We start from the raw sequence: 25,222 nt of genomic DNA on the forward strand, positions 1-25,222 counted from the left end.
CAAAAAGTATCTTGAATAAGTAGCATGAGCTTTCTGAAGTTACTTTCAGAAACTGTTCTTTGCTTAGATGTCTGTGTGCTGAAGACAGGGACTTAAACTGATGGGAATGAGGAAGCCCTGGATGGAAAGCTGAGATGGAGAAGGAAGAGTCTTGTTTGTGCACAGAGATCTGTTGGGGCAGCTGAGCCACAGCATAGAAAGTTCCAAGTATTTTTCTAGTGTCTGAAATGATACTGTCTGTGGTTTTTAGATAACAGATAAGCGAGAGAGGAATAATTGAGCTGCTTTATCGAGCTGCTTACAGAAACTTGAAATGATAGTTAAATAAAAGGTCTTATCTATATTGACGGTTGTTAAGGGTCAGAAACTGCCATTTAAGAGGATAGATTAAGTAATTTTTATTAAAATTGTAAATACATCTTTTTTTCCTGGCTTTTATGTAAACGTTTTTTCAAAAAACGTATCTTGTCTCTTCACTACATGAAATAATATTTTGCTTTCAGATGCCAGACTTTTGGGAGTAGACTGATAGAAGAATAGGGAAAATGTTGTACTTGGTGATATTCTTACACAGGGCATTTAGCAGGGTGCTTTTTTATTCTAGGAGTGGGTTTTCATATAATTTATCTTCCAGGTTTAAATAAAGGTTTTGCAAGCACAATAAATTATGAAGACATAGAAGTTTGAAATGACCTGGTGGCACTAAAGGGAACAAAGAAATCTTCACACTCTTGAAACAGGATTCTGCACATCAAACTTCAGTTTGCTTGGTTTTCCTCCATGGCAAACAAATTTTTGAAGTTTACTTTGGCAGTAATTCATCCCACCATTATGTTAAATAGGAATGGGAGGATGTTTCCAAGCAGCATATTGATTTATTGCTATGCGAAAATGCAGTTTTAAATGTTTTCTCTAGGTACTTTGGTTTGGTTCCCCCCCACCCCCTCTCATTTCCTTGTCATCTTCCCATGCAGATGCATGTTCCCAACCCATTGGAAATGGTTATACTAATGTTTTTAATTGAAAAGAGGAAAGTATATGATTTGGCCATTCTGGCTTGAAGATTGCCGTTTAATTTTTTTATGCATGTGAAATGGTAACCGATAAAAAAAACTTGTGTGGTGGGTTCCACCTTGTATTTGTGTATTAGATATATTAATCCCAAAGAGTTCTATTGCATTTAATCTCAAATGAAAAATTATAAAGGTGGACTTTGCTATAGCAAACTTAGGAGACTTCTGCCAGTATCAGTTTTTGTTTTGCTGCCCTAGTTATGATGGAAAATATTATTACAGAAAAGCTCTTGTATATTGCTTCTTGGAGGGTAGTACTTGGACGGTTGGCAAAATGATGTTGCTGTTGAATAATGCAGTGAGAAAATGATAATTTGATTAGAAACCAGGTTCATAAGCAGCTGCAGGTAAATCTAGAATGTGCTGGCTAATTTCTAACTAAACTGACTTAATCAGGTTTTCTGGAGCATGGTCTCTGCGTCCCTGTTACCCCAGAGAAAAAAGATTGTGGGGTGTGCTTTTTTGTTCAGTGTGGGAGAGCATCAGCACAGGAGAATGATGATGGAAAATAGGTCTTATCTATGCATTATCCCTGTAGTAGTATGTCCTTACAGTGATACATTAGGAGTTGCCATGGTTTGGTGAGCAGTATCGGGATTTTTGTGACATGGTGTTGTTTTGAGGACGCTACTCTTGGCTTATTTTCCTTAAGCTGTGTTGGAAGGCCATGGTCCTCTCATAGAGGTGAATCAGACCATTCCTACATCTGCAGCGCGGTAACTTGCACATGGGCAGGAAAAGGGCTTTCCACCCTCTCAAACCATCATCTTCTGCATTTGCTGGAATCACAGTAGCCTTTTATTGCCGTTTTCATGGCCATATATTGATGTTTTCCTTAAATAAGGCAGGATACAACTTACCCGAAGTAATAACTGTAAGGCTGTTTTATTGCTGGCATCAAGAGCTGGAGTGTCTCCCTTGCTATCACTTGCTAATGCTTCATCTGCAATCCTGTGCTGGGCCGCTACAGCACCAGGGTCTTGGACCTGTTTGAAAACCAAACCCCTCTCGCGTGGGAACTGATTTATTCTGGCTGACTTTGCAGTCCTCAATTTACCGGTGCTGGTTCTGCAGAGGTGTGTGGTGGGATGGGTGGTGAAATTTTATTTTATGTAAATTTTTTTTGCCTAAGGCTTTTTTGCTCTTGTTTCAGGGAATTTTTGAATCCCAGTCTGGAAAGGTTTAATGTGCTGGCTTTTTTTTTTTTTTTGTAGTACTAAACGTTTGTTATGTTTTTAAAAACTCATACATAATTGGTCAGACATGAAAGACTTGCATTTCAAGCAACTTGTATATGGACTTCATCATTAGAACATATTACCTAATGCATTTGATCAGCTTTATTTTTTTTTAATGTGACATTTTCAGTTTAACATTGCTCTGTATTTTGTAGATCATCTCTGCTTTCCCCCAATTATTTTTAAAAAACAATTTTAGCAGTTTGAGCTACTGTTAAGTGTCTTTAGAAAGTGCTTGCTCTGCCAGACAGGAGGGTGTTTTTCAGGTTCCGTACTTCGGTTTTGTGTGCTTCTTAATTATTACTTTTTTTCAGAATAAATTAGACTGTATTAAAAGAGCACTGGAGGCTGAAGTTCTTTGTTCCCAGGCTGGAAATAACTTAGCCAGGGAAGGTGCTTTCATTCTGTTCCATTTTTGAACTTCAGTGGAAATTTTGGATGTTGAACAGTAACGGGATGCCAAGGGTTTGGGGCTTTATGCTGCTGTAATGGCCCAAAAGGGCTCTTCTCCACCAAACTGGTGAGCAGGTGTTGCAAGAACCTGGCAGGTTCACCTTCAGTTATGTCTTGTGTCACTTGTCAGTGCTAGGTAGGATAACAGAAGACATGTAACTGTTGGCTACAGAAGATGGATGATACTGGGATTTAGGGATGTGTTTTCAACTCCTGTGTACTGCCTAGGCTGTGTCCCCCCAAGTCAGTCCCCTAAGAGACTCTGCTCAAAATCCTTGTATTGAAAGTCGTCGTGGATGGTGGCATCTTTGACAGATGATGTGTCACTCTTGGAGCCTTCAGCTGCTGTCTTGTCTTTGATAGGTGTCCCTCTCAGATCTGCTCTAGATTCAATCTTTCCGCATGCTTGCTGTCTGCTTTGTCTCTTCCTGTAGTAGATACTTCTTGTTTCTGTGTTTGTGTTGAGGGGGAAGCCTAGTCTTTGGGCTATCAGTTTTTGATTGGGAGAGGAAGGAAAGGCGAGCTTCTATAGATTAGCCCATTTAGCCTGGTAGTTTAAAGCAGGAGAGCTCCACTTTTCCAGGGTGGCAGAAAGTGGTGGGCAAATGAAGGTGTGGGAGGTAAATTGGCTTAACCCTCCGTGCAAAGGAAACTCCCTGGAAGGGAATGTGTATTTTCTTCCTCTATCAAAGTCTGCTGAAGTTACATGCGCGTTATAAACATCTTGACCTGAAAAAATACTTAAATCAGCTGACCAGTTTTGGCTGCCTAGTCTGGACTGGTAAAGGTACCCCTGCGCTGATCAGAAAGCTATTGCCTGGAAACCAGGGGAGGCCTTCTAGGAGAAGAGCGTATGGTAGGTGTGCCTTTTATTTTCCTGTTTTTATTTTGTTCCTTGACTGAGTAAAGGAGGAAATATTTTTGCTTAAAACTAGTAACCTGCTTGAACATTTGATGTAGGCAAAACTTCTTGATGCTGACTCTGCGGGCCACTTAAATTGAATTACGTTGTGTGGTCAACAGAAGGAGAATGGGGACCGAGGCTGATTGTTCTGTGTGAATGAGTAACAGCTTCGCTTTTCGTCACCTGCCCTCACAGTTTTCTAACTCTGGCTTTCTTTGTACACTGTTATGTCAGTTACTTGTACTGCCTGATGGGGAGTTTTTGCCTAATTGAGAAATACTGACTTGGAGGAACTTTTGCATGACATCAATGGCCTTTATGTGGAGTCTATTTTCAGACCTTTTTTCTAACGTTAGGTCCTGAGGTTAGTCTTATCTGTTGGCTGACCTCATTCGAACGTGTGGCTGCCCCAAATTAAGGAAGCACTGGACTCCTCTGGTCTCTGCAGAGTTCAGTGCAGAAATCTGGGCAATAGTGCAGCACCAGACACAAAAGGTGGGGTAAGCGAAGTTGTAGTCTCTTACTTGCAAAGTGTTGACACAGGCACTTGAGCTATTTTTAAATTAGAAAGGAGGGGTTGCGTTATTGAGGTGTTACTTACTGCTTCAGTTCAATGTTTCTGAACTCTGGCTCACTCAGCTGGGCTGACGTGGGAGAGGATATGGGCAATGGTGTCCCTGACGGTGGGGGCGAGGGGAAGGAGAGGACTTCTGAGGAATTACAGCATGATGACTACTGATACTCCCTTTCCAGTCAACCGAGCCTGCCAGACCATATAAGGAACATTTCTTTAGGGTCCAGAAGGACTGGTAGCTCTAGAAGAGCGTCTTTGTTTGGTGGGACCTGCTGAGAAGCCTGCTGAAGGTAGCAAGCTCTCCTTCCAGAAGGATTCTGCTTGGTCATACCAATGTATGTGAAGGCAACAGCTCCTGCTGTGTGCAATACTATATTCCAGCACTACTTCAGATCCGTATGTTCTGCCAAAGAGTTTTCTTTGTCCTGCATGTGTCCCATTAGAGCCTTTGGCTGGAGGGCATCTTCGGTGGCCTGTAATTCGTTACTGGCTGCTTCGTTCTGTGGTGACCTACTTTGATTAGGCAGTGAGTCTTTATCTGAAAAGAAGCAAGCTGTTCCTTAGCCAGTCCTCCAGTTGGAAACGGTTTTGGGACTGGACTTCTCAGAATGACACTGTTGGTACCAATTTAATCTTGTTCATAGCTGGCTTGTATCGCTTGATGAAATGCCAGGGTTGTTCTCTCCTGGGTGTTTGTTTCTCTGCTGTATTTATAGACGGCAACACTCATCCTTGACAACCTCCATTCTGTGACATTAAAATGCCAAACTTTTCTTTAGCTTCCCACTATAAAGTGGGCTCCTGTTTCTCTTGTCACCTCAATTTCAGCTCCCTGTTGTTGAGCAGAGGTGCCCAGGCAGGAGCCCTTGCCCACGGAGTCTTACACAGACATCTTGTACTGCAGACACCGGTGCTTCTCCATCCTCTCCAGTATTACCTGGCCTGATACAGCCTGGAGCTGCAGCTTTTGACTCTTGCCTTGCAGTGCTGGGCACTTGTGACATTAGGAGCGACTCATTCCCCTGGGCTCTTCTCTGTCCCATTGAGTTTAAATTAATCGTAGAAATACTGATGATGGACCATATCCTGTTGTGCTTGGAAAGATCCTAATGGGTTGTGGCAGCTCGCCAAAAGGATGAGCTGTTTCTCCTGAACTGTGTTCTGAAACAATACAGACCAAATCCAACAGAAAAAAGTTGAGGGGAATTTTACTCTAATCAATGAGTTGTTTCCCAAAAGTGTCAGTGGATCCAAGTCTGGAGCTTTAGCGGAGGCATTAGGTACAGATCTTTCTGGTTACTGGTGAGGAGACTGAAGAGCTTATTTTGAAAGGAACTAAGTGGGAATAATAAGAGGGATCCAGGAAAGCCAGTGAGCAATTCAGGTGTGCAATCTGGTAATAAACTTCAGTGCCGTCCCTGTACAAGGGGAGGAAAAGCAACGTACCTCTCTGGTGTGGTGTGGACTCAGGGCAGTGCCCCCTGATCATCATAAAGGGTGGTAGAACTTGCAGCACCGTTTGGGATTTGGTGTTGCTGATATCTGTGATTCTTTGAAAATGACAACACAGCACTTGAAGGAGAGATTAATGGGGGCGGGGGGCGCAGGACCAGCGAGGGCATGGTGAAGGCTTGGAGGCTGGTTTGGTATCGTGCTGTTCCTGAAGCCCTCGTGTGCATGCTGGTGATTTGGGGTGAGGTCGGCGTTTCACCCTTTGCCTCTCTACCCGTTTTTATCCCCACCTCAGTGCAGTGCCGGCCAGGCTGGGGAAGCAGGGGACAAAGCTCCATCTAGTGTATGAAGGGAGATGTCTGGGAGCTGGCAAAACAAGAAATCCTGCGGGAGATGGCTTTCCCTAGCCCAGGCATGGAGTTTGGGGTTTGTTTGTGTTTTGGTGTTTTGTTTTGGTTTTTACAACTTGTGAATTGGATTGCAAACTGTTTGACTGTGCAAGTGTTAATTGAGGAACTTCAGCGTTCTGACAGCAGATGTTTATTTTCTGTACCCTGGGAGTGTGTACAGGTTAATACTGGCTTTAATGCAACTTGTGTAGTTGTCCATAACTCGGTTCTAGGCAAAACTAAATACATGTCCTGCTATTCAGATTGGGAATTGTATAGCCAGGTAATAGCTTTGCAAAGAGAAGGGGCACAGATGTGTAAGGGTGTATAAGATTAACACTTGCAAGGTAGAATATCTTTTGACTCTTCTTGACTGATTTGTACAATCTTAAACTACAGTAAGTGGTAGATAATGCAAGTACAAATGGATAAGGCATTTTATTATCTGCTTTTAAAAAGAAAACAAGAATAATGAATTGTTTTGTTTATTCTGGAGGTTCTAAAAATAGGTTCCCCCCCCCAAGTGCTTAGAAAACCAATTGCAGTTCCTGAATGAGGCTTTGCAGCTACCTCTCTAAAAGGACGGGAAAAATATTTTCAGTGTGTTGAGTTGCCAATATGTCTCTAATATCAGGCAGCTACTAAATTTCTGAATTCAGCAAATGTTTGTATGGCAAAAACAGGCTGCTGAGATTTAATCCAGATTTTTTATGTGGATAATGAAGGGAGCATTTTTTTGGTTTTTCTTAATCCATCTATATTGTCCCATTCTAATATAAAAATGTGCTGCTTGTCCTCATACCTGTAATACCTCTCCTACAGTTCAGTGCCAAAGACCACTTGGCAGAATTTGTGTTGCTTGCATTGGTAGATCCTTGAAATCTGTGGGAAGTTGGGATTAAGCACCTGTGTGGGTTTTTGTTGTTGTTTTGGGGCTTTTCATAGTTTCCAACATGTTGGGGATCCTTCCTGCAGGAGGAGAATCAGGAGGAATAGAAGGTGATGAGTGAAAAGAAGGTGAAATTTGCATCCAAAGTGGTAGCTGGAGGTGAGGGGATGGTTGCTAGTACTAACCTTTCTGAACCGAGGTGCTAAAGAAACAGGTGGGTTGTTTTGTTCCCAGCAGCATGGTGGCCAAGCATTTGTTTTGCAGAAACATGCAGCTGCTACCAAGTCCAGACTGAGAGCCGTTATAATACGGCTTTGTAGGGACAGCGATACTGCTGGCTGCTAGGCTCCAGCAGGTCTGGAACTATACATCATTTCCAGGTGACTTTGTTGCCAGTTTATAAACCTGGTGGACTAATGTAGCACTGTATAGTTCTGTGCTGTCGCCTAAAATAACAGGAGGTGTGAATTGCTGCTCCACAGTAATGGTGGGTGCTCCTGCAGGTACTTTGCCAAGGTCACGAATGCTAAATAAACCAGATTAAACAAAACCCTGTTGCGAGAATTCATGATTAACTGTAGTCTTTGCAGGATTTATTGGTTATAAACCAAATGCCTGCCTCTTTTTTTTTTTTTTTTTGTCCTAGTAACTAAGGCAGATGTGAGTTTCAAGTCCAGTGAAACATTTTTTGGCTCTTGCCTCTGTTTACATGATTCAGGAGTTTGCAGTAGTTCCACAACAAATATAGCTTTGAACAGAAATAGCCATTCAAGTGCTATGCTTCTGGCAGTGCAGAAGAGATTAAGAGGGTCTAACAAAAAGGCTTGTGAATAGTTGGCTGCTTTTTTTTTTTTTCTTAAAAAAACCCAACCCGATAGCTTTAATATATTTTGTAATTTGTAAGAAGTGGTATTCCTGCAGCAGGTTACATGGACAGCATGTCTCTGTTGTCGTTAAACTGTATAAAGCATGGGCCATGCTGAACAATTTTACTTGAAAATAGTCTTTTCCTAGAACTGCAGCAGTTGTATTCATTTTTCAGATTTATTTGGTTGCATAAAGTTATTTCTGAGAATTTTTCCTGATGCCTCCTTTGGAGAAGCATTTATGCTTTTTAGATACAACCTAAGAAAGATGCAGAACAAAAGGATGATTGCAAAATGAAATTAAGGTTGTGTGTTAGCAGGGCTGTATCTGGAGCATTCAGAAAAGACACATGAATAAATTAAGGAGGATCTTGTATGTGTTTTGACACTTTGTGAAATCAGGAATTATAAATGTTGCTTCCATGTTTTTATTTTGAATGAGATTTCATTCTGTATCATGGTTTTGATATGCTATTTCTTTTTATTTACATGTGACCCCAAGTTTAAGTAATTATTTTCCTCATTCCCTCTCTCTGGTGTTCGTGAACAGTTTCTGGCTAGAAACAAGGTGTGGAATGTTTTTTATGGGGACAGAAGGGAAACTGCCAGTATAGTCCCAGGAAATTCCAATTCTTCAGTATTCCAGCCGTTAAATCGATACTAAATATTTCTGTGAGAAACTGCAGTTCATATAGATGTCTTGAACTTAAAATAGAATTTACAGCTGTTGGATGATGGGTGAAGAGATCCTGTAATCAACACTTACACTGACCTCCCCCACCCATCCTGTGCAGCTGCAGAGCAGACCCCGAGGTGTTCTGACATGACCCACAGCGTACCCAAAAGGTTGTAAGTACACAGAAACTGTACCCATCTTGGGAAATCCCTGAACTGGGAGTGGTTGGAATCTGGGATGGGTACTTGGGAACAGAGGGACCTTATTGCTCGATGTGGCTGTACCTGAGGATGCTGCTGGATCCCATGGTAGCATAGCAGTGCTGCCTGATGGACTGCTGGGGTTTGCTTTCTCCAGGAGCTTTGGTTTGGGATTATCCCACGTCGGGGATGTTGTCGGTCATATTGAATGGCTTAAGCAAGGGAACTGAAGGCCATCTCTTCTGTAGTTGTTTACAGCTGGGCAGTTCCTCCAGTGAGTGACTGTCATTTCGCTTAGCCTCAGTTAGCAAGTTTGTGAACACCGCTAGTGCTTTCTCAGACAGACAGCTGGAGCTTGTGGCACCTTCCTGACTGTGCTGTGAATACCCAAGGCAGCAAGCCTGGTACATCTGTCCTGCAATTGCAAATCGCAATTGCAGTGTAAATGCCCAAATAGTTGGTAAAGTAACTTGTTGCTGAAAAAGGCTTCCCCCCGCCCCCTCCAGTCATTCAGCCTGCACAGTAAAACAATCCTCTTTGCCCTAATAACTCTTCTACAAATAGCCAAATATGTAGAAGAACTATGAGCAATGTTTAAGGACTGTGAAACTGAAGTTTGTTTAAAACGTGTGGATGCTGAGGAATTGGTTTCTGCAGCCTGGAGAGTTGCTTTGTTAGGAAAGGTGCTGAAGACACTCCCCGATCTGATCAGGTCCTGTAATGAACAGCAGCACTGTGGCTAGAGATTGAAGTGAGAGTTTGCGTAGTATCTGTCCAAGATGATTTTAATGTTAGAGTTACTGTAGTAACATGTTAGGGGTTGTTTGTGCCCTTGCATGTAATATTCACTGGAACAAGCAAGTCCTGCATGCTGATAACACCAGCCTATCACATACTGAGCACTGTACTCACTCTGTGGTTTTCATTAGGACTGTTTGGGGTTCTTAATCATTTAAAGCAAATCTTCCATGAACACTTTCCCTTCTGCTTCTTAAGATCCTGTTTGCTGAGCATACCGGAGCAAGGATGTCATCTGCATGAGATGAGGCTTCAGGCTGCCTCGTCGTCTTTGGAAAGCATTGAATAGGGCTGGAACAGTGGAGTCAACAAGCAGAAAACCTCAGATGAGTAGAAGGGTTTAGGCTGGGAATTGCTGGGTCACGGTAAGCCTTGAGGAGCACGGTGGCTTTTTGACTGGGAGGGAATCTGAGCATGTGAATGATGGGTACAAGCTGTGAACATAGCATGGTCAAGTCTTGTTTTCTGCAGGGCTGCCTCTGTGAAGAAACTTGCTATCTGACTATGTGAGTGACAGATAATTTCTAAATGATGATGGAAGGGTGATGTGGAGTCAGATCTGGGCACTATGTAGTTGCAAAGTATCAAAAAATGCAGTGATCCTACGTCATCTTCCCTCTCCGAGACAGTGTTATCTTCTCTGTTTGCCCAGATAAAAGAAGGTAAATTCTGTATTACAAAATCAAGAACTACAGAGGTTGTTAGTGGAGCGTTATCTCCCCGCTTTTTCTGTTATCACCTCTTGGTTGTTTTAGCTATCTGGCTTTTTGTTTTGCAAATGTATGTAGAGCTCTTCAGAGAGGGAAGTACCCTTAGATGTGATGTCTGAAAAATGGTTCAAAAAGCCTTTGACAAGGTCAGGCTTTCAAGTGAAAGACAAATCTGCCTCATGCTTTTTTTTTTTCTTCCTTCTTTTTTCCTTTTTTTTTTCTTGTTTTTTTTTTTAATATCTTCTCTAAGTTTGTGAGGGCTTTGAAAGTTTGAGGAAGAGCATCAAACCAATATTGGGTAACGCATTCGGCTACATCTTAAATTCCTTTAACCCTTCATGGAACATTTTTGGGAGCTAGAGGCATTTGTGCATATAGGTGTGTTCACCTGCCTGTTCCCTTTCAGCCTGAGGGATTCAGCATGTTTGAGCAGAGATGAAACTAGGGAAACAGTGTGTACGCAGCCAAATCGAGTCTCCATACCATTACAGGTGCATGTCTAGCTCTTGTGAGATGCACCTCCAGTGGTTCCTGGTGGAGGGTTCACCAGGGTGAACCTTGAATGTGAAGGAGTTATGTCCCAGAAAACAAATTTGCCTTGCACTCACCCTTTCCCTTCAACTTTTGGGTGATAAAGATCGTGAGAAAACTGTGCCGTTACAGACAGCCCTTATCCACTCCTCTGATGCCATTAATGGCCTGATCACACCCTTTTTAATTAATGAATGGGAGAAGCGCTTTCAACACCAACCCATGCCTTCCATTTCTCCCAGACCTGCAGCGGGTTGTCTGGCTGCAGGACGGTGGGGCTGGTACAGCGCCTGGGCGCGGGTCTGAGGGTCATGCTCAGCCCCACGGCAGTGCCAGGCGTTTTCCTGTGCTTGCTGCTGATCCACGCCTTGCTCCGGGCTTTCTCCATTGGGAGTTTGTGTGATACTTTCATGCAGGTGAGTCAAGATGTAGCGAGATGCTGACTCCAAACTTCTAGGCTGTTTTGGAGTCCTTCTGTGATATCTGAAGACCTTGTGCATGGCTACCTCAACTCCCCCTCCCTTCTTTTCTGCTCGGTAGGTGCTGGATTGCACTGGTCTGCAGTGCTGGCAGGCACCGGGCACCGCTGCACGAGTTGCTGCTCTGTGGGGATTGGAGTTGCCAGGTCCTTATCTGGAGCCACCCCTAGAGACACGGCTGGGACACCACTTGACTTTCACCCGAGGGTGCTCAGCAAAAGCCTGTGGACACCAGAGGGGGGGGGGAAGATGGAAGCTGTTAGAATTCAGATGTTCATGCCCTGCTCCTTTGACAGCTTCTGTCTGTAAGTGATGCTTTCCCGGAGCGATGGCACCGTGAGCAGATTGCGTGGTTGATTTTGTCGCGATGGAGTTTGTGTTCTGGGAGTTAAAAATACTGTGCTTAGGAGCTGGCCACTGTCTTCTGCAGAGCCACACACAGCAGCTGTGGCTGACCTGCTGAGATAATGATGGTGACTTTCAGAAGGGGAAGACTTCTAAAATACTCCATGTTTCAATTTTTATTTTTTAAATATGTATTTATCTCCTTCTGAAACGTTGTGGCAAACACATGCATTTGGGCTAATGGAGGTTCAGTTTAGGTGTAAAAAGACTTGGTGCAATATAGTGGTTATTACATGGAAGTTGATGAGGATACTCTAGGTTTGCAATTATCTCCTTTCAACAGGAATGATAGTAAAGGACTGTAAAATGTGACCTTTGCAGATTCTAGATTGAACCCCTTTAGTTTTACTTTGTTCCTTAATCTGATGGTGATCAAGCTTTCCAAGCTATACTGCAAGCTGTGTCCCCAAGTAAATGGGCATTCAAGCAGATCAACTTACGGCATTTATTAAGTTAACACTCATGCAAAAGCCACCTCCAGAGCTTAATAATTATTTACTGAGTGCTCCTGGGTCATGAGAGAGGTTTTCATTAAGTTCAGAAAGCATTATGTTCAGCAGCTTGTGAAGGTGTGTTTTAAAGACAGGAAGAAAAATGGAAAACTACTAAATGGTGCACAGCTATTTAAAAAAAAATTAGCTGAGGATTAGATGTTTTTGTTTGTGTGGTTATGTTTTGTTGGGTGGGTTTTTTGGGCGCTTTTTTGTTTTTGTGGTTTTTTTTTTTTTTCACCCCAGCAAAGACAAACTTATCCACTGAGATCATTAGCTTTGTAATTCAGCCCTTAGCTCCTGGGTGGTAGACCTGTGTGGTGGGAGTTTCAGGTTTTTTTTTCTTTCCTGGACTGACCAGGTGCATGCAATGCAGTCGGGTAGATGGATGGATGCCCGCTGGGCTGAGAGTTGTTCAATGGGTGCAGCCTGTGGTGTGGGGTAAGTGGTGCTGCTGCAGGAGAGCAGCTTTGAGCTGGTGCAGGTCAGGATAAGAAGGCGCTGGAGGGACAGGAGAATGTTTACCTTGATGATGGAGCAGATGCAGCAGCAGTGTCACTTTAAATGTGTAACCTTCAAATGTGAAAGCTTTCTTTCACACAGAAGCCTGAACCTTAGTCCTTACTTTATTATAAAGGCTGATAAAGGTTTCCACGCTGTTTATGTAATTGCTGTGTCCTTGGCAAGTAATGACATATGAGGGTGGCAACTGTTGGGTGGTGGTTTTTTTTTTTTTTTACATTGATACTTAAGTAACACCAGGCGGTTGGCATGGCGAGTGGAGTGTCGCTGTAACCCACAATCAGTTATTAAAGTTTAGGAATGAAGTACAAAGTGCTCCAGGGAAAATGCTGTAGTAGTTAGAATCCCTTACCTTGGCTGAAGATGGAGAAGAGGTTGTGGTGGTTTGGTGTTTGTTTTTTTTTCTTCTTTTTTTTTTTTTGTTTGAGGATGTTTTGGGTTGTGTTCCTTGGGGGGAGGGGGGTAGTCTGCCACCTTCTTGGTCACCCACACCCCATTGCCACCCCCCTTTTTTTAATTTTTTTTTTTATTCTTCCCTTTTCTGTCACTCTGTGGTAAACAGTGATGCTGGCTGGCGGGTTAGATGCTGCTAGAAGTGTTGCTTCAGCCACATACATACTATTGACAAAAAGTTTCTTGAGGTTTTACTGCTTGGTAAAGAGACTGGAAACAGAATCTGGACAAATAAACTTTAGTTTTGAGGGAAATCTAGTGGGCATTGAACAGGAGGGCTGTTGGAAGGGGAGCTGTGCTGCTGTCTCTTCTGATAATGCCTTCTGGAGGTCAGGCCAAATATTTGAGTTGTAATGTTGGTGACTTCTCATCTGCTTGCTTTAAAGATCAGGGTAGTTCTATGCTAATGTCAGACCCTTAAATGTGGATGCCTTTCTCTTCTCTATAAATAATTATGAATGGGATAAGGGTAAGATACGAAACACAAGCATTTAAATCCCGTGTTATTTCTTACTTCTGAGATCTGGTGCAACTCAGTGGATTTCTTGAGGTGCTAAATCTGCTTTTCTTGGCTGATTTCTCTATGGACTAACCCATTAACAAACAGTTGGCATGAACAGAGGAGAGCAACAGCCTCCCTCTTGTGTGCCATTTCTCTGCTTAGAGCAGGGTAGGCGATCCTGCCCACAGCAAGTGGTTTTGAAAGCTTTTTTTTTTTTTTTTTTTTTAATGCATTCTGTTTGATTCTTGTTCATCTCTGTTTGAAGAAGCTTTGGGTTTGAGGATTTGGCCTGAGTGTTTAATTGTTGTAATTTGCCTAAGAAACCTTACATTGGAGGCTTTTCTTTTTTCTTAAATAATAATAAAAAAATATATATATATAACCCAGTAAATTAAAAGTGAAGGTGAATGAAATATTTTTTTTTTCTGGTTAAAAATCTCCAGAGAAGTTTCTGAATGAATACATAGCTAATACGAAATAATGTTTGTAAACCATACAACTCAAATGATGCATGTGAACCAAAGAACTTGTTCAATCAATTTATAAGAATCTGAAAACAGAACCAACCAGCAAAAGATGAGGTTGTCTTTTTGTCCAAGGAGACAGAGATAAAATAATCAGTGTGTATCTGGGAAGGTAAATTAGGCTCTAAAAGGTATGGTCTCTTGAGTTGATGGCAACAAAATCAAACTTGATTTTAATCTGATCAGTTGCCTTTTATGCAATGACCACCTGCTTTATAACTTAAGAGTGCAGTAACTAACATTTCCCAGGCATCTGTGCAAAGGATATTTAAATTAAACTTATTTAATAAAACGTTATCACTTCATGATTAATTGGATTGGCACATGACACTCATAACTAATAACTCTCAGTCTGTATTACACTATACTTATTAGAACACTAATGGATAACTGGTTTAATCATATGTCAATTAAAAGGATGAGTTGGTTTCATTTATTGCAATTAAGTGGTATCCATAAACGGTGTTTGCAGGAAGTATCTAGATCACATCATGTATCAGTTGTGTGTGTGTGTGTGGGCTCTGTTACTGACGCTACATAATCTGGGGGTGAATCAGTTCACGTAGGAGAGTTTTGACTCCCTGGCTGCAGGTCCTGGGTCGCTCTGCAGTAGGTGGCACTTGGTCAGGGGAAGGTCTGTCTGTGTGGCAGTGCCTGAAGGTCAGGAAGCTTTAAAAAATATGGATTTCAAAACTCTCTGGATGAAGCTTTTAACATAACAGGTTTTTAATTGCTTTTTTGTTTGGAAAACTGAGTTTCTGACAAACCTGCTCCTTTTTGCTCTGGAGGGTACATGGTGATGAAACTGGAACAGTCTTCCATTGCACTGCGGAGCTTCGCACAGATCATCCTGCGGTGAGGAGCAGGCGTGGGGGGGAAGGGCAGCTGGGCGGGCAGATGGCCCGTGTGTTGTGCGTGGGGCAGGCTTAGAGGATGGGAGATCCAAGCTTCAAACCATTTTTCCATGTTTGATCAGTGCCACCGGTGGGGAGTGGAAGGAGCCTGGTGCGGTGGGACCGCCCTGCCCCAGGAGGAGCTTTACAGCCCCCGGGGCGTAAATAACGGGAAATCTGCGTGGCAGGAGCTGCCTTGTGTTTGGCCAGCTTCATTCACAGTGCTTGTGACAGGAGCATCTGGTCAGGCAGGCAGGTGTTGTGCAGCAGCTTTTAGCCTAGATAAGAGTGTTGTTTGAACTCCAGCGCGTTGCTGGCCGTGGCTGGGGTCTGGCAGCGCCTTGCTGCCCGCGCTGCCTGTGCTTGGGCTTCTGCACCTCGGCGCTGCTGAAAATTGTAATGGGAACAACGCGTCTGCTGAGCTTGTAGCTCTGTTGTAGATGCGCTGGTTTCTGGCTTTCCCTTTGAAATAAGGGTGAGCACGACATTTAGTAATCTCCTCTCAAGCTTTTTGCTTCCCCCTTCATCTGGCCACCAAAATCTGATGTTCTGGATGTGAATAAAATCAGACTCTTCCCCTTGCTGGCACCTGCTCTTCTTTTGGTACTTGTTTAAAAATACATTGCCTGACCTTGTGCTACCTGCCTAATTACAGCTAAGACAAGTTTCCCAGTGAAGAATTAAAATATTGAGCATCATTGCAAAAGAAATAAAGCTTGCAAGCTTCTCTGCTTTTTGGGAGTTTGGAGGAACAGTGTTTTCTGGGACTGTTGTTTCTTTTAAAGGTACAATACTTGAAGCTTATGTGGAAATCCATTTCTCCTTCCTTCTCCATCGCACTCCCCAAAATTTTAGTATATGGGAAGGTTTTTCTGAGATAGTTTTCAGCACGCTTGGCTTTGGTAGGTGGAGAAACAGTTCAAAATGAAAGAAGGTGGGAGGAACTGCTGGGTTACCAATTTTGCAGCATTAGGTGTCTGTAAATGCCAGTTGCACACAAATGAGAATTGTGCTTAGTGTGACACAAAATAAGCTTTTCCTTGACACAAGAAGAATGAATCCTTGCTTAAAGGCAGCATTTGAGTGCCTTTTTTTGCTCATCTGTTAGAGTGGTCTCGGAAGTGGGGTGTGCAATAGTATTGGTGACCAGGAAGAAAATACTAACACTTCAGTCATACATGTATATAATTCATAAATAAATAAATGTACATATATTGGGGGTGCATGCTCCATCTTTTTTCCTGGTAGAGGGGTGTAATCAAAAAAAATGAGGAGACCGCTGACCTATAACTACCCTGGGCATGGAAATAAAGCATCTTCTCAGTTTGGAATTGTGCAAGTAGTTCAGATGTGCAGCCAGGAAACACGCTGCTGGGTTTAGATGTGAGAATGCTTCGCCCTTAATTGAAAGGGTGGTGTTTTTTACAAGTATCACAGTAAATGACTTGTCTTGAGCAGCTAATTAGTACGATTATTCCACAGCTGCATTAGTTTCACCACAAAGGTTTTCTCTTGTTTTATCAAAAGGATCAGTGTCTCTGTGAATCTTTCAACCTGACAGGTCTTAAATAGCAAGATGGTCCCCTGCCTCCCTGCCCCCAAAATGTGTGCTCTGGAAAACAGGAGTTTGATCTCTTGGGGGAGTAAGTGTAGGTTCGCCTTTTCCATTTCTATGCTGAACAGTTTTCAGCATCAGTCGTAAACAAAGCTGGAAAACATCCAGCAGCACTGGCTCTGGTTGCCCAAGCACAAGTATCTCATGGTGCCTGCAGCCTCCAGATGAGACGTGGAAGGGATTCTGGCTCCTGTGCTCCTTTGCAAGCTGTCCTGTCAGCATCCTGCAGGTAGCACTGAAACCCTGGAGCCAGAGGTGGGGTTTTCAAGAGCAGCCTCCTCCTGGAGCAGAAGGATCACTGCTGGCTTCTCCAGGCATGGTCCTGCGTTGTTACAGCCTAATGAGCCCTTTTATCCACGGGCTGACGGCTATCAGCTGCAGCAGTCAGAATCGGAAACCAAATATTGTGAATTATATGCACTGTAGCTCTTTCTTATATGGAGTCATATATTACCCATTTCCAACATCCTTCCCTCAAAGGATGTGCAGCTTGGTGTTTACATACCCTAGTTGTTCAGCCTTATGCTACAGAAATGTCTTATAAATGGGCTTCAGTTCAGAGGGCTAACAAAATGATGGGATGCTTCTGTTCAGAAGGTGTCCCTGCAGTCCATGGCAATGTCCCCTGCTTTGTCCCGTGCTGTCAAGTAGGAAGCTGTGCTTGCTGACGGCTTAGAAACAGCTCTTAGGTAGTGAAGCAGTGCAGTGTGCTAGCTCTCGCCAACCTGACACGCTTTATAAAAAGTGTAACTGAAATAAAGCCATTATTGTTGTTGATTCTGCTTCTTGTATCTCACTGCGCTTGGAAGATGCTGGTAGGCATGAAGGGGGAGGCTTTTGGTTTTTTTTTTGGGGGGGGGGGGGGGGCATATGTGTGTGTGTCTGGTTTATAGCTGTGAAGAGTGTCACCACCACCAAATCCAACCCTGGGGTAGTATTTTGCAGGAAATAACTGAACTTTGTTACGTTGTGTTTTCATGGGAGAGGTAGATTTATTTTATCTATTTATTTTTGAGCTAGATCATTAGACCTGGATTATTATCTATACCTATCATTAGATTTGGTATGGCCCTTTATTACTTTTTTTAAAAAAAGAATATGAGTGCCTGCTTGTGTCTATAAAAGCATTTGTTTTTCTTGTGGATGGTTGCTGTAAAAATTGAAACAGCAAATAGCTCTTTACAGCTGAATATTGGCATTTGGAAATGGTTAGCTGCAGTCAAGTTAAGGCAGCCTAACGTGGCTGCTAAGTACCTGAAGTAGGTCAACTCCGAATTCTCCCTTGCATGGTGCGGCATATCCTCGCCCATCCCGCTCCATGATCTGATGTAGTTCTGCAAGCTCCAACCGCTGGAACTGCGATCCTGCTTGTGGAAGCTGAGCTGTCTTTCTCTGGTCTTCCCACAGCAATTCCGAGCATCCTGGCGCTTCCAAGCCTCCCTTAAGCTCCTCCAGCATGACCTCACGAATCCTGCTACGACAGCAGCTCATGCGTGAGCAGATGCAGGAGCAGGAGCGTCGGGAGCAGCAGCAGAAGCAGCAAGCAGCCCAGTTCATGCAGCAGCGAGTACCCGTCAGCCAGACTCCTGCCATCAACGTCAGCGTCCCCACCAGCCTGCCCCCTGCCACCCAGGTACCCATGGAGGTCCTCAAGGTACGCCAGTCTCTCTGCCTTTCTGTTCAGGAGCTCTCGCTCATCTAAGCGTGCTTTAATAGACACACAGTTAATAGGGATTTTTGGCAATGAAATTTTGCAAATAAGCTGCACTATGGCTTGATCTGGAGCTTATATTGATGTCCTGGTAGTGAAGAATGGAAAACTTCTTTTAAAAAGTTTGCGTGACTTGTTTTCTTTAAACTTTGAGATATTAGGAGAGAGGTTTTGTTACAAAACTAGTGTTTCCGTCATTTTCCCTTCGGAAAAAATCCTTATTTTCAAAAAGAAGAAACTATTAATAGATATTCAAATCATGTTTTGGTTTTTTAAAAGAAAACAACTAAATACTTTCGTAAAATGGAGTCAAAACTCATTACAAAAGAGCTCCTCAGAAAGCCGTAATCTGAAATATGGGTGAGTTTTCAGCCTCTTCCAACAAGCCTTTGTAATCCTTTTTTGCTTAAATGACTTGTTTGCTATTAGTAGCTTTGGATTCCTTGTCCTACTGGAAACTGTAGGAGCTTGTTAGTATTCCTCTGTCAAAGGGCATGTAGCTTGCTAATTACTTGGGGGAGAAAAACATCAATGGCTATAAAAAAGAGATAATTTCATGTGCTGGTTAAGTCCAAGTAGAGTAAAGCAGTGTGAAATGTGTGAGTGAAAGAATGCAAAATGTTTTGGAGAAACTTGCTGACATAGTTCACGAAAGTAAACTTTTGATTAGTTTTGAAGTTTTATCTATTTGCTCTGTACTATTGCTAAATCTTTTTATTACAGTCTGATGTTTAGTACCCGCTTTCAGTCAGTAAGCATGTTCTTACTAGAGAAGTTATTTGAACTTGGTTACAATCCGCTTGTAGTTCGCTCATTGCTGTTACATATCAATGATATATATTCAAAGATTTAGTTTTAAAATAGATTTGCAGGCTCAGGATTTTGAGGCAGTCTGTGTGATGGGTTTATGGAGGAAATGAGTAGGGTGCTTTTATTTATTGAATCTGCGTTATGGTATTGTGGTGACAGTGCCAAATCTAATATTAATTGGGACACTAGAGCCGTACTCAAGTATGGTCTATGATCTAGGAGCAAAAAGTCAATACTTGAACTTTGAATTCTATATATGGATATACACACATTTCTATTAAAAATTAAATATGATATACTTTTGAGTGTGTGTGCATGTGCCTATAGTAAAGGAGTCAAAAATTGACTGAGAAGAGCAACGTTGTGTAATGTTTGTGTATAACAGTTTGTTAAACTTGTTTCCAGGTTATGGCACTGTAGCTATAATTCAGATCCAGCAGATGTGTAGGTGCTATGAAATAGTTTTTTGTTTGTAGTTAAGGAAAGGGACTAAAGTACTGAAGTGCTAGCAGTTGTCTTTATTATTCATTTTACAATTGCCTCTTTATATAAGAAAGAAGGGGAGGTAGCCCTTCGTTTCTGAGGGACAAGCTGTGGAAGACCTTGCAGCCGAAAGGTGATGTGCAGTTATTGCACATGGGTTTAGTAGGAACTGGCTTATCATAGGAGTTGCATGCAAATCTGTAGCTGGCTAGAGCATGGCTAGGGGTCTTCATGCGGAGGACTTGAACATGTATTCTCATCCTTCAGCACTGCAAAAGAGTTATCTGTCCCCTTTTCCTCCTGGTGGAGGAGGGCCTTTTGGGAAGAGGGAGGACACCTCCCCTGCACTCATCTTTGGCCCAAATGGCAGCATGCATCACCCTGTAGAGCTGAAAGCCAAGAGAATGTGTCCTTAACTAGCTTGTAAATTAAAAGTAGTAACTGGCAGCAGCTATCTCTTGGTGAAAGAGAACTGTGCTTTGAAGGTGACGGTTGTGGAAAGGTGAGCTACTGAAATGGTGCCTGTCTTCTCATCACCTGCATTTACATAAGTAACAGTCAGAACTAGTAAAACCCAGTCCTCTTGGTCTCTGCCTAGGAGAGGAGAGAGACTGCTTTTGCATAGTTTTTCTGTTTGTGTTTTTGGTGGAGGAAAGTAGCTAAAGGTTCATCCTTTTATCCTTACTGAAAAAAGTGGACCGGTCTTTAAAAAAGGAAAAAAAAAAAAAAAAGAAGAAGAAAAAAAAGTACAAAATACCAGGCTTGAGGTCATGCTCTTGCTGAAAGTTTACCAACAATGTTTCAGTGACAGTAAGGATTTGGCTGAAAGGTCCATATAATATTTTATTTTTTAAATAGGTCATTTGGCTCAAAAAATGAGATTAACAATAAATCAGGGTCTTCCTGGTGCCAATACGCTGACAGCCAGCTCTGCCTGCAGTAACACTGTACGAGTGACATCATTTCCCTGTAGCTGCTTTTTACACTTCAGTTGTTTTTTAGCTGTAGACAAATTTTCCGTATGAGCTGTACAGAAGTTTTAATTAGATAAATAGGGAACTAAGTTGGTAGCTTTATTATCCAGATGGTCTGGATTTAGTGACCTTAAAGAATGAGATAGACAAAAAGGGGATTTTTACACTTTCAGAAAAGTTAATCTGCAAGGCAACTTACTTTAAAGGAGATCTTTTTGAGAATAACTTCACAAACAAATAAGACCAAATGTAGTAGCTGGTTTTGTTTGGTTTTGTTTATTTGGGAATTTAGCATCACAAAGCCCAGCTCCAAGCTTGTTGAAATCGTCAATGTTTTGTGTTTGTAACTACATTGTGTGACTTGCCCTTTTCTTCCATATCTCACAATGTGAGAAGGAGAAGAATACTTGCTGTCTGAGGATGGTAGTTTGGAATGACTAGCTTAAAAAAAAGCCAAAGGTGTTAATGAGCTTGGATTTTATGTTGTTTTCGAGGTGTTCCTTTAGAAACAATACAGAAAGAAGAAATACATAACGAATCTATGTCACATTGCATAGGAATCTCCAAATTACATAATGTGGTATGCTCAAGGCCATATGAATAAATAGGATTTTATTTTCTTGAGTAATGACTTATTGCATCACTTCTCTGCCAAGTAATGTAGCTCGGTAAGGTAGGAAATGACCTGTTGGAATTCATTTTGTGTTGCTTATGTGCAGCCTAATTAAGAGATGGACTAGGAGTAGGTCTAATCCTTTTGGAACAGTATCTCTTCGAATCTAATAGCCAAAGGAAAATCTGTTACAGCTTTCAATTATCCTTCTGCAGAGCTTCACAGATGTACAGGCTGGTTTATCATTAAGCACGTTCTTATCCATCTCCTGTTGGGGTTTAGGACCAACACTACGGAGACATGGCACAAGAGTTTCTTCACTTCTGCAATTCAACTTCTTGCTCTGCCTTGGAAATAGGAGCGTATAACGTAAAATGTTGATTGTTGGAGCTGCTCCAGGCCCTGTCAATGTTGGCTCAGGATCCATTCCTGAGGTACAAAGTTTGTATTTTTATTTAGAAAAGTTAACTTCTTTGCAGAGAGTTTGTCTTAAGATGTCTTCAGTGGTATGGAGCAGCTTCTTCCATACAGGTGTATTTTAGTTTTGTGTACTTAACTGGTATTAGGAAGCTGTTCTTTTTGTTGTAGATTGCAGTTATTCTCTTGTCTGGTAGGAGTCCTTATCTGCTGGAGCAGAAGCATTGCTGCTGTTCTCAACTTCAGTATTCCGGAGCTGATCTCTGGGAGCCGGTTGCTGCATTTCTGTAAGCAGCGCCAGCCCCAGCCTTGAGGAGCTCATCCATCCATCAGGTCCCTGCCTGTGGTCACTGCCACCTGATGATAGGTTAGTCCTTTGGCCCTTCAGTCATCCCTTTGCAAAACAGAACTGCTATTAATCCCATACCTTGTGGAGTTAAAGTTTGTTAAAGGTGGTGAAATCCTTGGCTATTGGACATTGAAAGAGTATGTTCTTGGTTTCTAGTGAAGCTGGTCCGTTATCAGCTTCCCCACAGCTGTCTTGGACTGCATCTGTTGCTGTGTTCCTGCTTGCTATTGTGAGATTAACTTTCCTCCTGTAGTCCTAGCAGCTGTCGACAATTATTTAGAGGCATCTCCTGTTGATGTGATGGCGTTCTTGGGTTCTGCTTTTCATGTCTTTCATGCTCCTCCTTGCCTGCTCCCAGCCTCCTTTCCTACCAAGCAACTTGCAGGATCCTTGCAAAGTGAGGGACCTGCCGCGTTACTGACAGCAGCAGGAAACTCCCTGCCTTTCTGACGGGCGGTGGTACCCTGGCCTTGTCCATCGCATAGTTTTCAATCTTCTACACCAGTCCAGACAGCTAACTTTAAGATTTTTTTGTTGTTGTTGTTCAGCAGGCAGAAATAGTGTCTTGTATGACCAGAGTTTTACATAATGTCCTCCTGGCATCTTCACCAAAGCTGCACTGTGGCGGTGTGAGTATGGGGCTCATCACCCCTTTACGTGCTTTTAAGAGACACAGAAAGAAAAGGGGTTTCATTCATCTAAAAGATCCAGGGGAAAAAGAAAGGAATGACTGTAAAGGCTGAAATTACCAGCTATTGCGCCTTATTTCCCCAAGCAAGGCTTGCGAGATCTTCTACTTGTTTTTTGGGTTTGAAAAGTTCTGCCGATAGAAGTAGCCAGACCTGAGGTGTTGGTTAAGGCTTGTCTCTGAAGATTGCTCTCTGCTATTTTTTTTTTTTTTAAGTAGTCTTATTTACAGAGTTCGCAGTGGTCCAGAAAGTAAACTAATTGCAGAAATTCAAAGGGGGCTGGGGGAGGCAGGAGGAGTGGGGACTTGCCTGTTTGCTCATTGAGAAATGTTATAATAATTGGCTTGTAGCTTTGCTGGGTGGTTTGTAGTGCCTTTCCTGATTTCTGGATAAAATTTACTGGTCAGAACAAACATAACACAATCCCCTAAGCACTTTGGACCTGCCTGCTCAAAACACAATGTGTCATTGCAGAAACTGTGACTGGTGTGAGCGGGTTTATGTCCTCCATACAGGGGAGAAGCACTGGAACATCCCCAGGAGTCTGGAAAGGAGGCTCAGGGCCAGCACTGGCCCACAGAATTGCAAATCGGGTCCTGTGAAAACGTTACCAGTTCTTGCAGGACTGGAAAAGTGGGCAGCTGACATCCAGCCCTCTGCATGTCTCGCATGTGAAAAATTGAGGGTGAACGCTTTTTCCTCTCTGTCTCCCCATGTTATTTGTTGGTGTTCCTCAGCTGGTGCATGGATGTGAGGCTTGTGCTATTGTGTTTTTAATGGGGTGCACAAGGGTCGATAGAAGCCTAAACTGGATGTGTTGTGAAATGGTGGGGTCCCTGTCCCAGTCTGTCCCTGCTGCTGCATGGAAATGCTCCTGAGGATGTGGTTGGTGTACATCCCCTTCCTCCTGCGTGCTGTCGTACCAAACAAATAGTACAGTAAGAAATCTGCTGGACTTCTCATGTCTTTTCCTCTCTCTTTGTCTGCCATTGTGCGTTTAAGAAGGTAATTTCTCTTTGCTACAGGTGCTGAGATGAGAGATGCTTGCCTGAGAGCAGCTCCACGTTGGATGCTGCTGCCAAGTACAGCCTCGAGGGCTGGGGTGAGAACCTGCAGTGGGTGTTTGCTGCGTGACCTGGCATGTTCCTGCAGTGGTGCAGGTGTCTTTTGGGCACTACATAAATACTTTGCAGTAATAAGATAAAAGTAGGTCTCCAGGTGGTATGACAGGTCCCTTTCAGGATGCCAGCATCCCCTTTATCCTTGTTTCTGGAGAGTGAGCAAACAGTTCCTTTGCCCCAGGGGATCTGGGCAAGGCAGGTTCTGCTTTGGTGATCTGCAGCTTGAGATCTCTCCTCTCTGGGTGTGAACTCTGCTCCCGCATAGCGCCTGCCCTTACTAACAGGGCAGTACACTCCAACATGTATATAAAATGATACGTATGAAAATAAAGGCAACAAAAACATTTTAAATATTTGTTATTAATGGATTGTTAATAGTGTATTTGCATACAACAATGCTTATTTGCTGGATATTTTAAAATGTGTCTGCCGCTAAGGACCCTGACTAGGATTCCTCCTGCCATGCCGTGCTGTCTGGGTTGGTGGCTTCATGGTAGACATTAACTGCTCTTCTGGTGCTAGAATTACAGCTCTCTACTGCTGTGTCTTGTCAGCGTGGCCTTTCTTTCACCTGTGGTCCTGACCAAGCTGAAACCTCTCCTTTTCAAAGCCTAGAACTAGATACTGTTTACTGGATTTCCACTCTTGCTTTATTATTCCACGAGTTTTTGCCCATCTCATGGCAGTATTGTGGGCTGATCATTATTGATACCAGAGTGGGTTCATTCGTCTCTTTCTTAATGCCATCCCATCGCTGTGTTTCATGCTCAGCTTTCCCCTCACAGCATTTGTGAGTTGACAGGAGTGCAGTGTTGCAGCTGTGCTGCTTGGAAGGGTGCAGGCGGCCAGGCTGGCCTCTTGCCTTCGCCCTTGTGTCATTGTTCATTCAGATTTTAAATGCGCCACCACGATAAGCGCTTTGCATCAGATACCCTGTATTTCTTCATTTTTGAAATGCCAGGCATGCCTGCTGAGTGATGTTAATGACTATGGCCATATATATAAAAAAACCCCAACCTCCTACTAGTCCTTTTCCAGTGTACTTATTACAGAGAGTGACCTGTGGTGGTAACGCAGCCCTGCCTAGCAGGGAAGGCTGTGCAGTTAGCAATAGCGTTCTTGGTGTAGCAGTTACCATAAAACTTAATTGTATAGGGGACTTATCTCACAGTTCTGAAGAACAGGAACAATGGGTTGTCAAGATAAAACATGTATAGCATCTGCTACAGCAAATGTGTGTTTGTGGACACACTTATCTGATTAAAAGTTAATTTAATCTAACCTGACAATGGTAGATAGTAGTGTGTGCCGGTAGGTTAAGTAAGAGTGGTGTGTATTTTGCAATTGAGAACTTAGACAAGTGATTTGCCAGACTGAGTCTTGGTGAACTTCAGACAGAACATTTAAACTAAGGTTAC

At 42.8% G+C, this 25,222-nt stretch overlaps 1 protein-coding gene across 6 annotated transcripts in view; it reads left to right on the top strand.

Moving 5' to 3' along the window:
- MITF (melanocyte inducing transcription factor) overlaps positions 1-25,222 on the top strand; it is a 110,337-nt gene that overhangs the window by 42,460 nt on the left and 42,655 nt on the right. For all 6 annotated transcript variants that reach the window (XM_080383143.1, XM_080383144.1, XM_080383145.1 and 3 more), the window contains exon 2: positions 18,045-18,291. In XM_080383143.1, the coding sequence (XP_080239269.1) occupies positions 18,045-18,291 (247 nt within the window). The remainder of the gene's footprint in view (positions 1-18,044; positions 18,292-25,222) is intronic.

The sequence above is a fragment of the Falco punctatus genome, assembly GCF_963210335.1.
Source record: "Falco punctatus genome assembly, chromosome: 4".
Taxonomy (NCBI): Eukaryota; Metazoa; Chordata; class Aves; order Falconiformes; family Falconidae; genus Falco; species Falco punctatus.